Source organism: Diabrotica virgifera, chromosome 1 (genome assembly GCF_917563875.1).
Source record: "Diabrotica virgifera virgifera chromosome 1, PGI_DIABVI_V3a".
Taxonomy (NCBI): domain Eukaryota; kingdom Metazoa; phylum Arthropoda; class Insecta; order Coleoptera; family Chrysomelidae; genus Diabrotica; species Diabrotica virgifera.
In genome coordinates this window covers 21,163,553-21,180,197 of record NC_065443.1, presented here as the reverse complement: position 1 = coordinate 21,180,197, position 16,645 = coordinate 21,163,553, and the positions used below count along the sequence as shown (strand labels likewise).

At 30.6% G+C, this 16,645-nt stretch overlaps 1 protein-coding gene across 2 annotated transcripts in view; it reads right to left on the bottom strand.

The window, feature by feature from the left end:
• Window positions 1–16,645, bottom strand: part of LOC114324621 (solute carrier family 66 member 2) — a 57,380-nt gene that overhangs the window by 33,281 nt on the left and 7,454 nt on the right. Inside the window, exon 3 of one of the 2 annotated variants that reach the window (XM_028272489.2) lies at window positions 6,881–6,946. The exons of the other annotated variant lie outside the window; for it this stretch is intronic. Within the exon in view, the coding sequence (XP_028128290.1) occupies window positions 6,881–6,946 (66 nt within the window). The remainder of the gene's footprint in view (window positions 1–6,880; window positions 6,947–16,645) is intronic. 2 annotated transcript variants of the gene reach the window in all.

Sequence of the window (16,645 nt, the reverse complement as noted above, 5' to 3'; positions counted from 1 at the left end):
CAGTATGGGGTGTATTCTGTAACACTTCCGTTAAATTTTAGTGGCCTCTAAAATTTTAGCGCCCGCTAAAAATATTTTGGTATTCTGTAAATCATACATCCGTTAAAATCATAACCTAAACCGTTAAAACTCCCTCTAAATAAAAATATTTTAGAGGATGTCAAAACGTACCCGCTAAATTTTTAGCAGTCCGTTAAATGTGGTTTGATTATTTTTGTTGGGTTATGTTTGTATGAATAGTAGTTTGTTATTCTTGTATTATACTGGAGATAAATATTTAAAAATGGAAAATGGCTTTTTATAACATATTTGGTGAAGAAGTACTTAATAAATAATAATGAAAGGAAGGTAAGTCTCATTTTTACTTTACAATTGACACACTACACCTATAAGTAACAAAATTCAAATGTTTGTTTCTTTTTGTAGAGTTGATTTCAGATTACAACATAAACACAAAGTAAATAATTGACCTGAAAGTAAATAACTACAATTACCATTTCAAAGGAAGTAGGTACCTACAAGTATGTACCTAGAAATGTTATTGAAAAAGTGTTGGACGTCAAAGATGTTTGTCAAAGCAGTTAAATCCTATTAATGCAGGTAAAATTATTTAAAGTTATTGTGGAACATTACAAAACGTACCAAATGATTACAAAGGTAAAGTTTCAGAAGGTTTATAACCAGATGCAGATTAATAAGATAACCTTAATGTTATTGAAAATAGACCATTTGACCAAAATAATTTTTAACTAATTATTAGTGTCGAAGGGGAGAAGAAAAAATAAGATATGCATTTTTTCAGCAATATTTTAATGTATAACTTTATAAATAAAAATGTTTAATTGGAAAATATAAGTTTTACTAAAAAATAATTAAATATAATAAATATTATTTTCTAGGAAACTGTCATTTTCTTCTTCTTCTTAAGGTTTTTGGCCTCTAACAGTCAGTTTTCGGTCAATTTCTAGGTTAAAAGTAGTTCAAAACGATCAACGTGCGACGTTGCCGTATTTGTTCCAAAACCTTTTAGAGGATTCCTCTAAAATAATATTATTTTAGCGGTCCTCTATAATATGTGTTTACAGAATGACAATCTAACCGAAAAGTTTTAGAGGACCGTTAAAAGTTAAATTTTAGAGGCCTCTTAAATTTAACGGAAATGTTACAGAATACACCCCTATTATGTCTGCGTAACTGGGAACCTATTGATAACTTTTTTATTATCAGTTTTACGAAAAAAAGTTATTCTTTATAAAATACTCTGCATCGTATATAATCTAAGATGTATATATAATATATAATCATCAAATATCAAATTTAATTAATTTTATACGAGGTATGTCAAAAAATATGAATTTCACTCAAGAGTAAAGTACCTTTACATTTCACAATATCGAAAAGTGTTATTAAGAAAAGTTGTTTGGAATTAAAAAATTTGTTTTAGTGTTCAATTACATCCTTCTAATTAAAATATTGTGAGTAATAAAGGAACTTAACTCTTAAGAAAAATTCATATTTTTTACATACCTCGTATAAAATTAAAAAAGTTTGATATCTGATGATTGTATCTTAGATTTTAGACCAGGGAGAGCATTTTATGAAAAATAATTTTTTTTCGTAAAAGTGATAATAAAATAGTTATCATAATTGTAATAAAATGATGATGAGTATCCGTAATTTAAGAAAAATTTAACTTTTTTTCAATTAGAATGATGTAATTGTATATTTAAACATAGTTTTTAATTTCAAACAACTTTTCATAATATCAATTTGTTGATATTCTGGAATATAAAGGTACTTTACTCTTTAACGTAATTCATATTTTTGACATAACTCATAAAATTGATAAAATTTGATATCTGATGGTTAAGTTTTAGATTTTTGACTATCCGGAGCATTTTATGAAGAATAACTTTTTTTCGTAAAATTGATAATAAAAAAGTTTTTCATGTGGTTCCTAGCTACGCATACATACTGTATAAGGGCTTCTGTATAAGAATTTTCAAATTGCAATGCCATATTCGGATTCAGCATAATCAAAAACAAAATAGAAATCTATTTGATCAAAGTAACATGATGAATTTAACGATATTTTTAAAATTATTTATACAAAACAATTGTTATTGTTTAAACAATTAAAACAATTAGCCGCCAAATCTGCTGTAGAACTTTTTACTTTAACAAGTGCCTATATAAACTAACAATAAAAGTTTTAGAAAAATATAAGCTTGTTTGAATTTTTCCGAAACAATGCATGTTTTCGTTCTAATTGCACAAGAAACGTTTTATAGGCAAACATTATTTTTTCACTTTTATGTAATTGTTAAAAAAACAAAGTAAAATCAGCTGTACATCTTTTGGATTTGTCATCAGCTATCCCTCATATGCCTCTCAGAACCTTCAAATATCTAATATCTGTATAAGAATTTTACGTGAAATCGTTTATTTTTCACAGACTGGAGTATAGAACAATAAAGAAGTGTTACCCTAACTTTCTCGAGCAATGTATGCCTCCAAACGTTTAATTTAATAATAATTTGACAGAAGTTCCAACCAATTTACCAATTATCCTGACATGAGAACCTACAAAATAACACTTGATTTCAATAGAGTAGACACTCCCTCTTCTATTTTTAATCCTCGAAAACCCCAGTAACCTAAATATGAACTAACCGTTTTATATAAAAGTGTAACCTGAAGGAAATTAGGACTGCCTTTGATTCCGAATCTATTTTCGGAGTATTGACCTTTATTGCCCAACCAACGTAGATAAGGACTATAACTATTATCTACAGTGTATTATTCAGATTATTATGTTTTCTTTTCGACGGTTTATTGATCTCAATACATAAATAAAAATATTTTAAGGAAATTATACTGCTGAACAAATTTAACGCATCATCGAAATTCTCATCAAAACTTTAATTTTGTAAACTATAGTAATATATGATAATGAACTATGTAATCAGAAATGAATAAATAACGAACAGAAACAATAAAACCAATAATAAATAAAAAAAACGACAAAAAAATAAAAGAAAATTTCAGATAAAAGTTAAAGGGCCCAAAAATACACACAAAGTGTTACATAAACAAAAAAAGAATGTGTGTGTACTTTGTACGCACGTAAGAAGTTATACTTCTATTATATGATTTCTTAAAAATAAATATACTTTAACCAGTTTGTTTTAATTTTTTTTAAACACCAAACTAATTTTGTGCTTACCGCTTTCAAAAAAATAAAAAAAAGTATAGGATTGCACTGGATTCGAACTCACGACCTCTCGATCTCTGGCCGAATTAGTCGAGGCATTGAAGCACAAAAAAAGGCCTTACTCTCGATTTTTGGCGCAGTAAGACGGATTTTAATGCAGTTTGGTGCGTTGGATTCGTGGAATGTCAGGAAATTTTGTGAACTATTGTAATGAATAAGAAATCTGAAATTGCATTTGTGCATAAGAAAAATTCATTTTAAAAGTGCATTTTGAAATAGGCAATTATTATAATTTTGCAACCCGGTAAATAGTTGGGCAACATCCCGATTAATTATTTTAATTATTTTTAATCATTTATAAGTCCATATAATAATAGTCTAAGATGTCAATAACCATTAATAATAAACAAAAAAAAATTCCCTTATGTGGGAATCGAACCAAGTACTAACGGGTCCGTAGCTAAATACACATACCGCTAATCTACGCAGACACTTGCTAGACAACGGCGATATTAGGTATAAACAAAACAAATTGGTAAGTAAAAATTATAAAGAAAATTACTACATACTTAAATGTATTTTAAAATTAATATATTCCTAAATTCTAGAAGAAACATTCGTAAATAGGTATTATTAGTATCTATTAATGTTACTAAATGAAATATAAATATTTTGACGTTTCACAATTTGACAATTTACTTTTAACTGCAGTGGCTTAAAATTTTTAAAGCACCGGTGCTTTAAAGTAGCATTTTTAACGCTCCTATGGAGTGCTATAAATTGCATTTTCAACACGTTTGTAGAAAAATATATTTAAAAACACTAATATATTCTTTCCACACCTTTTCTGAACTGATAAATACATAAATTAAAACATTTAGTAACGAACTCCATACTGCCTGTGTGCGTAGATTACTAAAATTTCACCCTCAATGAAATCGCGCCTAAAGAAGTATAACTTCAAAAAGGCAGTATAACTATTAACTAACCTTTGTTGTTTCTCTTCCCACAAATTTTAACACGCAACAACCATACATTACATAACCAAACCGTCAACCGTCCACACCACAGCTGTGCTACAGCTGCCATATTGGATAATTTTTGACATGTCATTTGAACATCCAATCAGAACAAAGTTATAATGCGCATGCGCCCGGATCATAGGTTTTAACATATAAAAATTCACCCTCATATCGCGCGTAAAGAAGTATAACTTCAAAAAAGAATGTGTGTGTACTTTGTACGCACGTAAGAAGTTATACTTCTATTATACAATTTCAACGAAATAAATATACTTAACTGTTTATATTTGCATTTTATTTAAATATTAAACTAACTTTCTTACCTACCACTTTCAAAAATTTTTTATTAAAACTACCAAAAATTAAAAAAAAAAACGTGAATCGTCCGGGATTTGAACCCGCGACCTCTCGATCTCTAGTCCAATGCTCTACCTCTTATCTGTTTCCTCTCCAGAGTTCGGAGCCGTTTTTTAATTCTGAACAATTCATTGCAACTAAGTACATACTGTCTGTGTGCGCATGCGCGCAGAATTATGAAATTTTACTCTCAATCGCACCTAAAGAAGTATAACTTCAAGAAGAACATGTGTGTACTTTGTACGCACGTAAGAAGTTATACTTCTATTATATGATTTCAACGAAATCATTATACCTTAAACAGTTTATTTATATTTTATTTAAGTATTAAATTAATTTTAATACTTACTACTTTCCAAAAATTTTTATTAAAATACCAAAAATTAAAAAAATAAAAGAATAAAACACACACAAACACATTGAAAAATGCAACAAAGAAATGATTTCTGAACAATAATTGTTGGCAAAAATTTTAACTAAATACGTATTTTCTGAAAAAAAAATTATATAATAAATATAGGACTTATAATCATAAAATGTACAAAAAATAAATAAACAAAAATTTCCATTGGGGATCGAACCTGCGCATATTAGGGTTGTTTGGTTTAAAAATCAACGGACCTTCGAACTTACCCACTTAGACTCGCGAGTCATGAGGGAAGATACACCACCTAAATGTTAAACTTTTTGACAGTTACTTAATCTCATTCAATCAAATTAATAGTTTGATTTTTGTGGAATTAAAATATTAAAATATGTACAACAAAACATCGAGTAAGAAAACAATATATTAGATGAAGATTACAATATAATATTAGAACAACAACTAAAACAACTTGCCATAATATTAAACTCCTCGAATATTCGAATTAAGAGGATCGGAACGTATTTTCGGCTGCAATGCTATTCAAATGGGGATTCATTTTTTTCAAATCCTGAGAAAACTAATAAGTAGTTTGAAAAAATTTAAACGCAGAATGAAAGATTACGTTATTAGCGAGGGCCGAAAGTCCCTGAGAACTTCTACAATGTTTATTTTAATAAGTTACAGGGGTGAAAAAACTAAGAGAAAATTTAGTGTGATTTTTAAATTCAAATATCTCATTCAAAATAAACTTTTTATTTATTCTAAGGGACTTTCGGCCCTCGGTAATAATTTAGTCTTCCATTCTGCGTTTAAATTTTTCAAAAATATTTATTGGTTTTTTCAGGATTTGAAAAAAATGAACACAATGCCGTGGTAATATTTTCCAAATCTGTCTTTGTCTTACAACGCACTCAACCGAATATAATATTGTCAGCATATATTGTCAGTCAGACACTGACAATCAGTGACAATTTTAAATATTTGACATTGCATCGGGAATATTTTGAGAAATTGATTAAATATTATTGATATATAGTGTATTTGATAAATAATTGATTTAAGACGTGAACTTAATAAAAAGTTATTTATTGTGTATTATTTGTGAAAGATCCAAGCAGAGAATACATCAGATATATCCTGTGATCCAAGTATTTTGTTGTTAGAGATGTTCAAAATTGTAAGCGTTCCAAAATAACAACATATTATTAAAAAATCACTTTAACACTTTTCCTCTTTTCTCGATTGATTATTAGTTTTTGTTGTACAAATAAATTATTACAATCACTGAAAACATAGTTAGTGAAAAAATTATCACATTTATTAACTGAATTAATAATTTGCAATTATAAAAATAACAGTTATCCAAGAACATTCAAAAGCCATCTCTTTAAATTAATTATGACATTTTCAAGTAGAATGACATTCTAGTAATGTTTACATATCCACACCAGTGTGAATTTTACTACACGTAATTTGCCGTGTAAAGACAGAAAAAGTAGGGATACACGTAAAATATTTGCGAATTATGTACCCATAGCCTTAAATGATAACTCGATATGGGAAAAAATTAAAGGGGGAATACTTCTCGTAAACAAGTGCTATTTTGGGGCTGTGTAAACACATGAAAAGCCAGAAAACAAAAATAACAATATACTAATATACAAAACCCTTATGCTGACATATGGATCAGAAACATGGACCATCTCCAACAGAGACGAAAACCTCTTGCTTAAAAACAGGACCGGAAGATGTAGGATAATTGTGAAATTTTATATGTCGCATTTATAATAAAGTATCCAGTTATCAATTACTGGTTGATCCCATTAAGATTACAATTAAACAAATAGGGTTAGTTATTACCAGACTAAAGATAAGGGTTAGTAAGTTAAAAGCAAAGCTATAGCGTGCAAGCCAAATTACCACGCAAACTGCCGGTTGATCTACGAGGAGCAGTGTTAAGCAATCTCTGTACTTCTTGAGGTTTAGCTGTCAAAATATTAAAAGAAAATTTAATTAAACTATTTACAAAGAATAGATAAGAGTTAAAATGCTAAATAATAAAATGGTTAAAAGCTATGCGTGTATATGTCAAAAGAAAGTTTTTACATATGATAAATTTGTAAGAGCAGTAATGCCTGGTTTATATTTATTTACAAAGTTCAACAGACTTGAGTGCCTAGGGCTAAAATAAAATTTATATAATACTTATATTACAAAACTTGTATCAAGGGTGATCGCTTCTTATCCAAGCATGCTTCTTGCCTACTAAATTGACTTACGATTCTCATACATCCATCCATGTCTATTGCTCTGTCTTCCCAACCGTCATTTTCATATTTTCTGAGATCTTGCTGTATGCTATCAAACCATCTTAGTCTGGATCATTTTTTCCTTCTTTTCGTGATTAATCCATTTTAAGATCATGCTTGGCATCTTCTTCATTTCTCATGTACCCCATCCATCTCACTCTCTATGACTAGTGCTTGGTTCATTATACAATTCCCCTAGCTCTCTGTTTGTTCGTCGCACAAAACCTTCCACAGTGTTTTTGCTTCCATATGCACTAAGCGTCAAAATTAACGCACCACCTTAAAAATGGAACATTTTTAATGTCTCATATTTCTTAAACCTGTTGTCCGATTTTAGTGATTTTTTTAATATGGTATAGCTTTATTCTTCAAGAATATCGATATAATAATATTGTTGCTAAACAGATAAGTGTCATTGTATACCGGGTGTAACAATGATAGTGTGTTTTTTCCTCAAAGTTTGGAACACCCTGTGGAATATTCTAGCGCAGTGCTTCCCAAACTGTGCGCCGCGGCGCCCTGGGGCGCCGTGGCTCGACTACAGGGGCGCCGCGAAAGTTTTCTTCCAATATTAGACATAATCACATAATTACCTTCAAATATTAAACATTAAATTAAAGTTGTTATGACAACTTTTTAACTTTTAAAATATACCTATATAAAAATGTTTCCCATGATAAACGAGTTCAGTTATTAGTAATTTTATTTGATGCCGACAATATATCCTCGATATTTTAAATTCCACGAAACAATTCTCTTACTACTGTAAATTGACTTCGGACCGACAGGCCATAAATCACTGCCGGTCGGCAAATACAATCGTCTCTTTGCACGTGCACATTTTAAAACTATGAATTTTTACTTATCTAAATTTTAGTTAGTTGAATTTGTAGTTTCATACTGTTCGCATCGTTTCATTTATCAGTGTGAATATAAACAGGGTTGTTTCACCTACTTGTGTACAAAAGTTGCTGAAAAAATGGAAAAGTTTTTGAATTTAAATAAACAAGGTGGTTCTAAAAATAAAGTGGATGCACCACAAACTAGTGGTAGAGTCGTGAAGAAACGAAAATACCGTAAATATGATGACAGCTATTTGGATTTTGGCTTTACATCAACAAACGTCAATGATGAAGAGAGACCACAATGTGTATTGTGCCTGAAACTTTTGGCTCCAGAATGCATGCTTCCAAGTAAGTTAAAACGCCACTTGGAAGCCAATCATCCAAACTTTGCTGACAAACCTCGTAGCTTTTTTACCAGGAAGTTAAATGATTTGAAGCAACAAAAAGGTAACTTATCCAAGCATTTGTCGATACCTAAAAATGCTTTGCTGGCATCATACAAGGTTGCGTATAAAGTTGGAAAGTGTAAAAAGCCCCACACAATCGCAGAACAATTAATTCTACTGGCTGCTGTAGATTTGGTAAACATTATGATCGGAGAATCTACGGGAAAACTTCTTTCAGCGGTGCCTTTATCTAACAACACCATCAGTCGCAGAATTCAGCGTATGGCGGAGGATCTTAATCTAATAATTGAAAAAATAAAAGAAAGTGAATTTGCGTTACAGTTGGATGAGGCAAAAGATTATAGTAAAGATGCACACTTGATATGTTACATAAGGTTCTTGGATGATAATACCATTGTGGAGGATCTTCTGTTTTGTAAAAAAATCACTGCAAGTACAAAGGCGCAAGACTTGTTCGAGATCCTGAATACATTTGTGGTTGAAAACAATTTGGAGTGGACAAAGTGCGTTGGTGTTTGCACTGATGGTGGTCGTTCAATGTCTGGCCGTTATGGAGGATTACAGGCGCTTGTTCGAAACAAAGCTCCGGATTCAGTATGGACCCATTGCATCATTCATAGAGAAGCGCTTGCATCAAAGAATCTGAGTCCTTCACTAAATTTGGTCTTAGAACGTGTGGTAACTGTAGTAAATTATATAAAAACTAGGCCGGTGAAAGCAAGGTTTTTCAAAAATGTGTGAGGATATGGGTGCAGAACACGCGTCTCTGTTATACTACTGCCACTCACGATGGCTCTCTCGTGGTAATGTTTTGTCTCGTACGTTCCAATTACGGCAAGAAATGTACATTTTTCTTGAAGAAGAAAAACACGAGTATGCCAAGTACTTTGTAGAAACGGATTTTTTGATTCAACTAGCATACTTATGTGATATCTTTGAAAAGTTAAATGCGTTGAATCTCTCCCTGCAAGGCCGCAACACGCACATTTTAAAATTGGCGGAGAAGATTTCAGCTTTCAGAAAAAAATTAGAAGTATGGAAGAGAAAAATTAATGATAATAATATCAATGATTGTTGTCCCTTGTTGCAGGAGTTTATTATCTCCAATGAAGTTAATATCTCTAGCAATATTAAATCTATTTTTGCGGATCACTTATCAGAGCTTATCAAATGGTTCGAAAAATACTTTCAAGCTGATAATATCGACCAGTTTGCATGGATTCAAGATCCATTTAGAGCGGAAGCTCCTTCTGAATTTACTTCTTTAGAAGAAGAAAATCTCATTGATTTGGCTTGCGACAATACGTTGAAAAGTTTGGCTGCACGGAACTAACTGATTTTTGGATATCAGTAAAAGATGAATATCCGCTGCTGAGTGGTAAAGCTCTGCGCATCTTAATTCCATTTGCAACATCCTATTTGTGCGAAGCTGGGTTTTCGGCGGTCGCTGTAATAAAAAGTAAATACCGTGCGAAAATTAACGTGGAACAAGAAATGAGGGTAGCTGTGTCCAGTTTGATTCCGAGATTTGAAAAGTTGTGTAATGAACAAGAACAAGCTCATTTATCCCATTAATTAATGTAATTATTTTTTCAATAAATTGTTTGTGAATTTAAAGTATGTTTCATTATTATTAAATTAACCTAACCATATCAACTGCAAGAGAAACCGTATTAACTACAGTTAAAGTTAGACGTTAAATCAATATTTTGACTCAGGGCGCCGCGGAAAAATTCTAGTTTATTAAGTGCGCCGCGAACTAAAAAACTTTGGGAACCACTGTTCTAGCGTATATAAAATATTGAAATTAAAACTCAACTGTAGCCTTAGGCTTTCTTAACATTTCGCTTTTTGATTTATTTGATTATGTTGGATAATAAAAAAGTTAGATACTTAAACAACTAGCAACGTTGTTCATCAATACAGGGTGTTTCTAAATAAGTGATACAAACTTTAAGGGCTAATTCTGCATGAAAAAATAATGACCGTTTACTTTATAAACATGTGTCCGCAAATGCTTCGTTTCCGAGATACGGGATGTTGAATTTTTTCTTACAAACTGACAATTTATTTATTGCTCTAAAACCGGTTGAGATATGCAAATGAAATTTAGTAGGTTTTAAGAGGTAGCATTTTTTTACGTACAACTAAGAATTTTATATTCACCATTGGCGTGCATACGGGTCATACTACCCGTATGCACGCCAATGGTGAATATAAAATTCTTAATTGTATGCCAAAAAATGCCCAATAACTACCTCTTAAAACCTACCAAATTTCATTTGCATATCTCAACCGGTTTTAGACCAATAAATAAATCGTCAGTTTGTAAGAAAAAATTCAACATCCCGTATCTCGAAAACGAAGCATTTGCGGACATATGTTTATAAAGCAAACGGTAATTATTTTTTCATGCAGAATTACCCCTTAAAGTTTGTCGCACTTATTTAGAAACACCCTGTATTGATAAAAAAACGTTACTAGTTGTTAAAGTACCTAACTTTTTTATTATCCAACATAAGCGAATGAAATCCAACAGTTGAGTTTTAATTTCAATATTTTATATACGCTAGAATATTCCACAGGGTGTTCCAAACTTTGAGGAAAAAACACACTATCATTGTTACACCCGGTATATAATGACACTTATCTGTTTAGCAACAATATTATTACATCGATATTTTTGAAGAATAAAGCTATAACATATTAAAAAAATCACTAAAATCGGACAACAGGTTTACGAAATATGAGACATTAAAAATGTCCCATTTTTAAGGTGGTGCGTTAATTTTGGCGCTTAGTGTATATAGCTCTGAGCATTTTCCTCTCCTATCTTTCCAATTTCTCTGTTTTTGCTTTTTTCATTGTCCATACTTCGCTACCATACGTCACTGTGAATCTTATTAGCATTTTATATATCCTTAACTTTGTTTTTCTTGACACATATTTGGATTTCATCAGTAGTTCAGTAGGCTTCCCATCTTTTTATTTCCGTGTATCGTGTACTTTGACTTTTCTTGTTTATTTCTAGGTCAAAGTATTGTGGCCCCTTTTCTAATATTTTTATAGCATTTCTTGGTACTTTTCTTGTTTTCGATAGAACAGTACGATCATCAGCGAAGGCCAGACATTGATGTTCATTGTTGAAGATAGTATTTCTGATTATTGTTTCGCATAACAAATTAAAAAGCACTAAGTCCTTTATTCACTTCAAATTCATTCAATGAGAATCTTCTCCATACTGCAATATTTAGTTTGCTATTCAGAGTCATTGTTACCAACCAAACCAGTTTAGCGGATATGCCCAAGGAGCTGTGTTTCATACATTTTATTACTTCTTAGTACATTTGGACGTTGAGAGGTGTCTCATATTTTTTTGCAGAAATTGGTTGAAAATAACTCATATAATAATATTTGAGTTATTCTCCCACTCAAAAAGGTCCGGAACATTGTTTAAATAATCAAAATTTCAAAAAATAAAGAAATATTCGATTTTTTTCTTCGTTTTTTGATTATAACTTTGAAAGTATTCATTTCTGAGAAAATTTGTAGTGATATAAAAGTTGCGCAATTAAATTTCCTACGATATAGAATTCGTTAAAAATTTTAAAAATTGTCATCCTTGTTGCAAAATGGCAATAATTGCGAAAAAAACGATAAAAAAACAAGTATTCGCATTTTACGTTTTTCATCCATTTATGCTACACTTAGGACCTTCATATTTTACCAATGAAAACTTTATGATATAAGAAAACAATACTGTGAATTTCATTAAGATCGGTTGAATAGATTTTAAAAAATCTGAAAAAATTAATTTTTTCAAAATCTTGCAGGGCTGAATATAAAGCAGACAGCAAGTTTAATTTTTTTACATATAGAAGAATACCGTACCTTTCATTTGCAATTTGCAAAATTAAAATCGGTTAACCACTACGGCGTCAGGAATTTTTTTAAATACACATTTTTTTTTGGTGCTACGCGCAGGACAGCGGATTGTTTGGTCTGATTGGGTATTCCAATGACCTTTGATAATGATTGACAAATTTTAATTTTTAGTACATTTCGATATAAATAAATAAATTTGTTTATTGCAAAATAAAAACACATACTATATCCTTTGAAATAACACTTTTTTGGCAAAACTTTCTTTGTTCATATATTTTAAGTTAGAGAATAAAAGTTTTTGAAGTTATACTTCTTTACGGGCGTAATGACGGTGAAATTTTATATGGTAAAACCTAGCGACCGGGCGCATGCGCATTATAACTTTGTTCTGATTGGATGTTCAAATGACATGACAAAAATTATCCAATATGGCAGCTGTGGCACAGCTGTGGGACTGTGGTTTGGTTATAATGTATGCTTGTTGCGTTTTAAAATTTATAGGAAGAGAAACAACAAACAACAAGTTAGTTAATGGTTATACTGCCTTTTTAAATAGTTTTCATATTATATTTTTGGACTTATTTACATAGAAGAGATGATTGTTGCATGCCAATGTGAAAGCTCATCAAACTGTGACTAGTATGAGTGCCGCAGATCTCGCTTATTCAAAGCTAAAGAATCTTTCACTGGTAAGTGTTTTATAAATAGTTGATCAAATTTTGTTATGATATTTGAACATAGCCACTTTGCACGACGCAAGTGATTGCGAAATTTAATAGTCGTTATACGGGCTCCGATACCTACCTTGAACCTACCAAAATACATAAGTAGTATGTAATACTTTTATTTACATAATTTTATTACCATCAAAATTTCTATCAATATTCACCTAATATATTGTTTTCTTACTCTATGTTTTGTTGTATTTTTTCAATTCTAAATCATTTCAATTCAAAATCAAAATAATTTGATTTACATAAGTTAAAAATGTCAAAAGGTTAATCTGTTTAGTTAGACGATCTTCGCACATAATGACAAGCTGTCTCTGTGGCGAAGTTTTAATACGAGTGAATCCCAATACAACGCAAATACCAGCCGCGTGGTAAGTTGGTTCGAATCCCAATAGAAACTTTTATTTTTTTTTATACATTTTATGATTGTAAGTATATTTATTATATAATTTTATTTTCAGAAAATACGTATTTAGTTAAAAAAATTTCCGACAATTAATGTTCAGAAATCATTTGTGGCATTTTTAATGTGTTTGTGTGTTTTATTTTTTTATTATTTTAATTTTTGGCACTGTTTTAATAAAAATGTTTGAGAAGTAGTAAGTATAAATTAATTTAATATTTAAATAAAATATAAATAAAAAGTATATTATTTTCGTTTATAATCATATAATCATATAATAGAAGTATAACTTCTTACGTGCGCACAAAGTACACACACACTCTTTTTTTATTTTTAAACATATGCAACTGTTTAAACAATATTTCACAAACAATAATCAAATTAGTTTGATTTTTGTGGAATTAAAATATTAAAATACAACAAAATATAGTGTAAGAAAATAAAGATAAAGATTGGAAGAAATTTTGGTGGAAATCAACTTGTGTGAATCGAACACCGCTGTCCTGCGTGCAGCACCAAAAATTAATGTTTATTTAAAAAAATTCCTGAGGCCGTGGTAGTTAATGGTTTTTATTTTAAAAATTGCAAATAAAAGGTACGGTATTCTTCTATACGTAAAAAAAATTCAACTTGATATCTTCTTTATTTTCAGTCCTGCAACATTTTGAAAAATCAATTTTTTTTGCGAAAGCTGGATTGCAAATTTATTTTGCAAAATCTATTGCACCAATATTAATGAAATTTACAGTATTGTTTTACTATATTATAAAGTTTTTCTGGGTGAAACACGAAGGTCGTAAGTGTAGCATAAATGGTTGAAAAATGTAAAATGCTAATACTTGTTTTTGTATGGTTTTTTCGCAATTATTGCTATTTTGCAACAAGGGTGACAATTTTTAAAATTTGTAACCAATCCTATATTGTAGGAAATTTAATTACGCAACTTTTATATCGGTACAACTTTTCTCGAAACTGAATACTTTGAAAGTTATAATCAAAAAAAGAAGAAAATTATAGAATTTTTCCTTCATTTTTTGATATTTTGATTATTTAAACAATGTTCCGCACCTTTTTGAGTGGGAGAATAACCCAATTATTATTATAGGAGTTAATTCCAAGAAATTTCGTCAAAATAATGAGTCACCTCTCAACGTCCCTCTCAAAACAGATGCGCCCTGGACTATAGGCTACCTTCAGCAAATCTATTGTGTCTCTCTGGTAGTTTACTGGATAATACCTTTAAGCAAGTATCCAATAGAGTCAGGGGTGGGCAAAAGCCGGCCCGCGGGCCGCATCCGGCCCTTTTGCTTACTTTTTCCGGCCCGTTGAGAAATCCCGCAAGGAATTTATTTAACCCGTGAGCAGTCGCACCGTGAGAAAAAATCTCACATTTTATCCTTTTTCGTGATAACTTGATGAAAAATTTTTCAACATTGCTTTCCACTCGTAAGTGCCTCGAGGAAGATCGTAGTAATGCGTAGAAATTTTCTTTTTATTTTTTTTATTTTTTAATTTTTTTTTGTGGAATTTATGGCTTTGGTGAGAACTTATTAGCTTTAAAATTGTTAAAAATAGATATTGTTAACGTATCAAGTAAATAAAAATATTATAAAATAGAAATTTGATTTAAATTCGTATTTATTGTGAGATTTTTTCTCTGCGCGCGACTATTTACGTTACAGAAGTGAGTGCGACTGCTCCCGGATTAAGAGCATACGCGCAATGCTTTCTAAATGCATTATTTTTGTTTAATCCTGAGAAAACTAATAAGTATTTTTGAAAAATTTAAACGCTGAATGAAATATTACATTATTGCCGAGGACCGAAAGTCACTGAAAACTTCTATGTTTATTTTAATAAGTCACAGGAATAAAAAAAAAGAGAAAATTTAATGTGTCTTTTAATTTCAAATATCTTATTTTCAATCATCAAGGAATTTTCGGCCCTCGGTAATAATGTAATCTTTCATTCTGCGTTTAAATTTTTCAAGAATATTTTAGTTTCGTCAGGATTCGAAAAAAAGGAATGCTTTTAAAAAGTATTGGTCCGAAATTTTGCGCTCTTCATCTCTTTTATGCGATTTTATTGAAATCAACAGTATTAGTGTTCGTAGTGTTCAATGAAATGAATCTCTATCTTCTGCTTTTCTTAAAAGCATCTGAGTTTAACCTGGTCCAGGGGCGAATATTTTTCGGCCAAGGTATTTGTCGTCTACCAGGACCCTTTTCCTTCCATTTTACCCTTCATAATCAGCTGCTGCAACAACTTACAACAACGTACTTATCATTTCTAAGTATGTGCCCTTTCTTCTTGCTGTCTTTCTCCTTTTAATGATGGTCGAAAGTTCTCTGTCTCTTCCCATTCTGTGCAATATCATTTCGTTTCTAATTTATTTATTTATTTATTTATTTACGGGATTACCCCCATTACAACACATACAGTATAAAATCAATCTCTGTAATATCTACTAAACTAGAGTAAAATAAATCTTAATTACATACTTATTAAACAAAAACGAAATATTAATAGTTATCGATTACACATATTACATCTATTACACAAATCAGTTCAAATAAACAAAAAGTACCTGTCAAGCTCTTTTAATCCGATTCTTAAAGCCAGCCAAGGAGACACCAAACATTTCCAAGTTATTCTCGTTTATAATTTTTAGTGTTCGCTCAATGGGCGAATGCATACCATAGTTTGTCCGATGAAAAGGTATATAAAACAAATCAACATGTCTGAGACTTCTGGAGGGAACATATAAATTAATAGATTGGAGAAGTTCAGAACAACAAATTAAACCATTTATTAATTTAAACACAAATACCAAATCAGAGTTATCTCGTCGAGTTTTTAATAAATTCATATTGAGTGTTTTTAAAATATAGGTATAATAATGATTAGTAATGCGTATGTTTAATTTGTATGCACAATATCTCAAAAATTTATTCTGCAATCTCTCCAACGTAGTAGAATGAGCTTGGTATTGTGGAGACCATACAATAGATGCATATTCCACTTTAGATACAACCAAAGCATAATATACCGTTCTTAAAGCCCCTACAGATAGTCTCAGACAGTTGCGAATGATAAAGCCCAAAG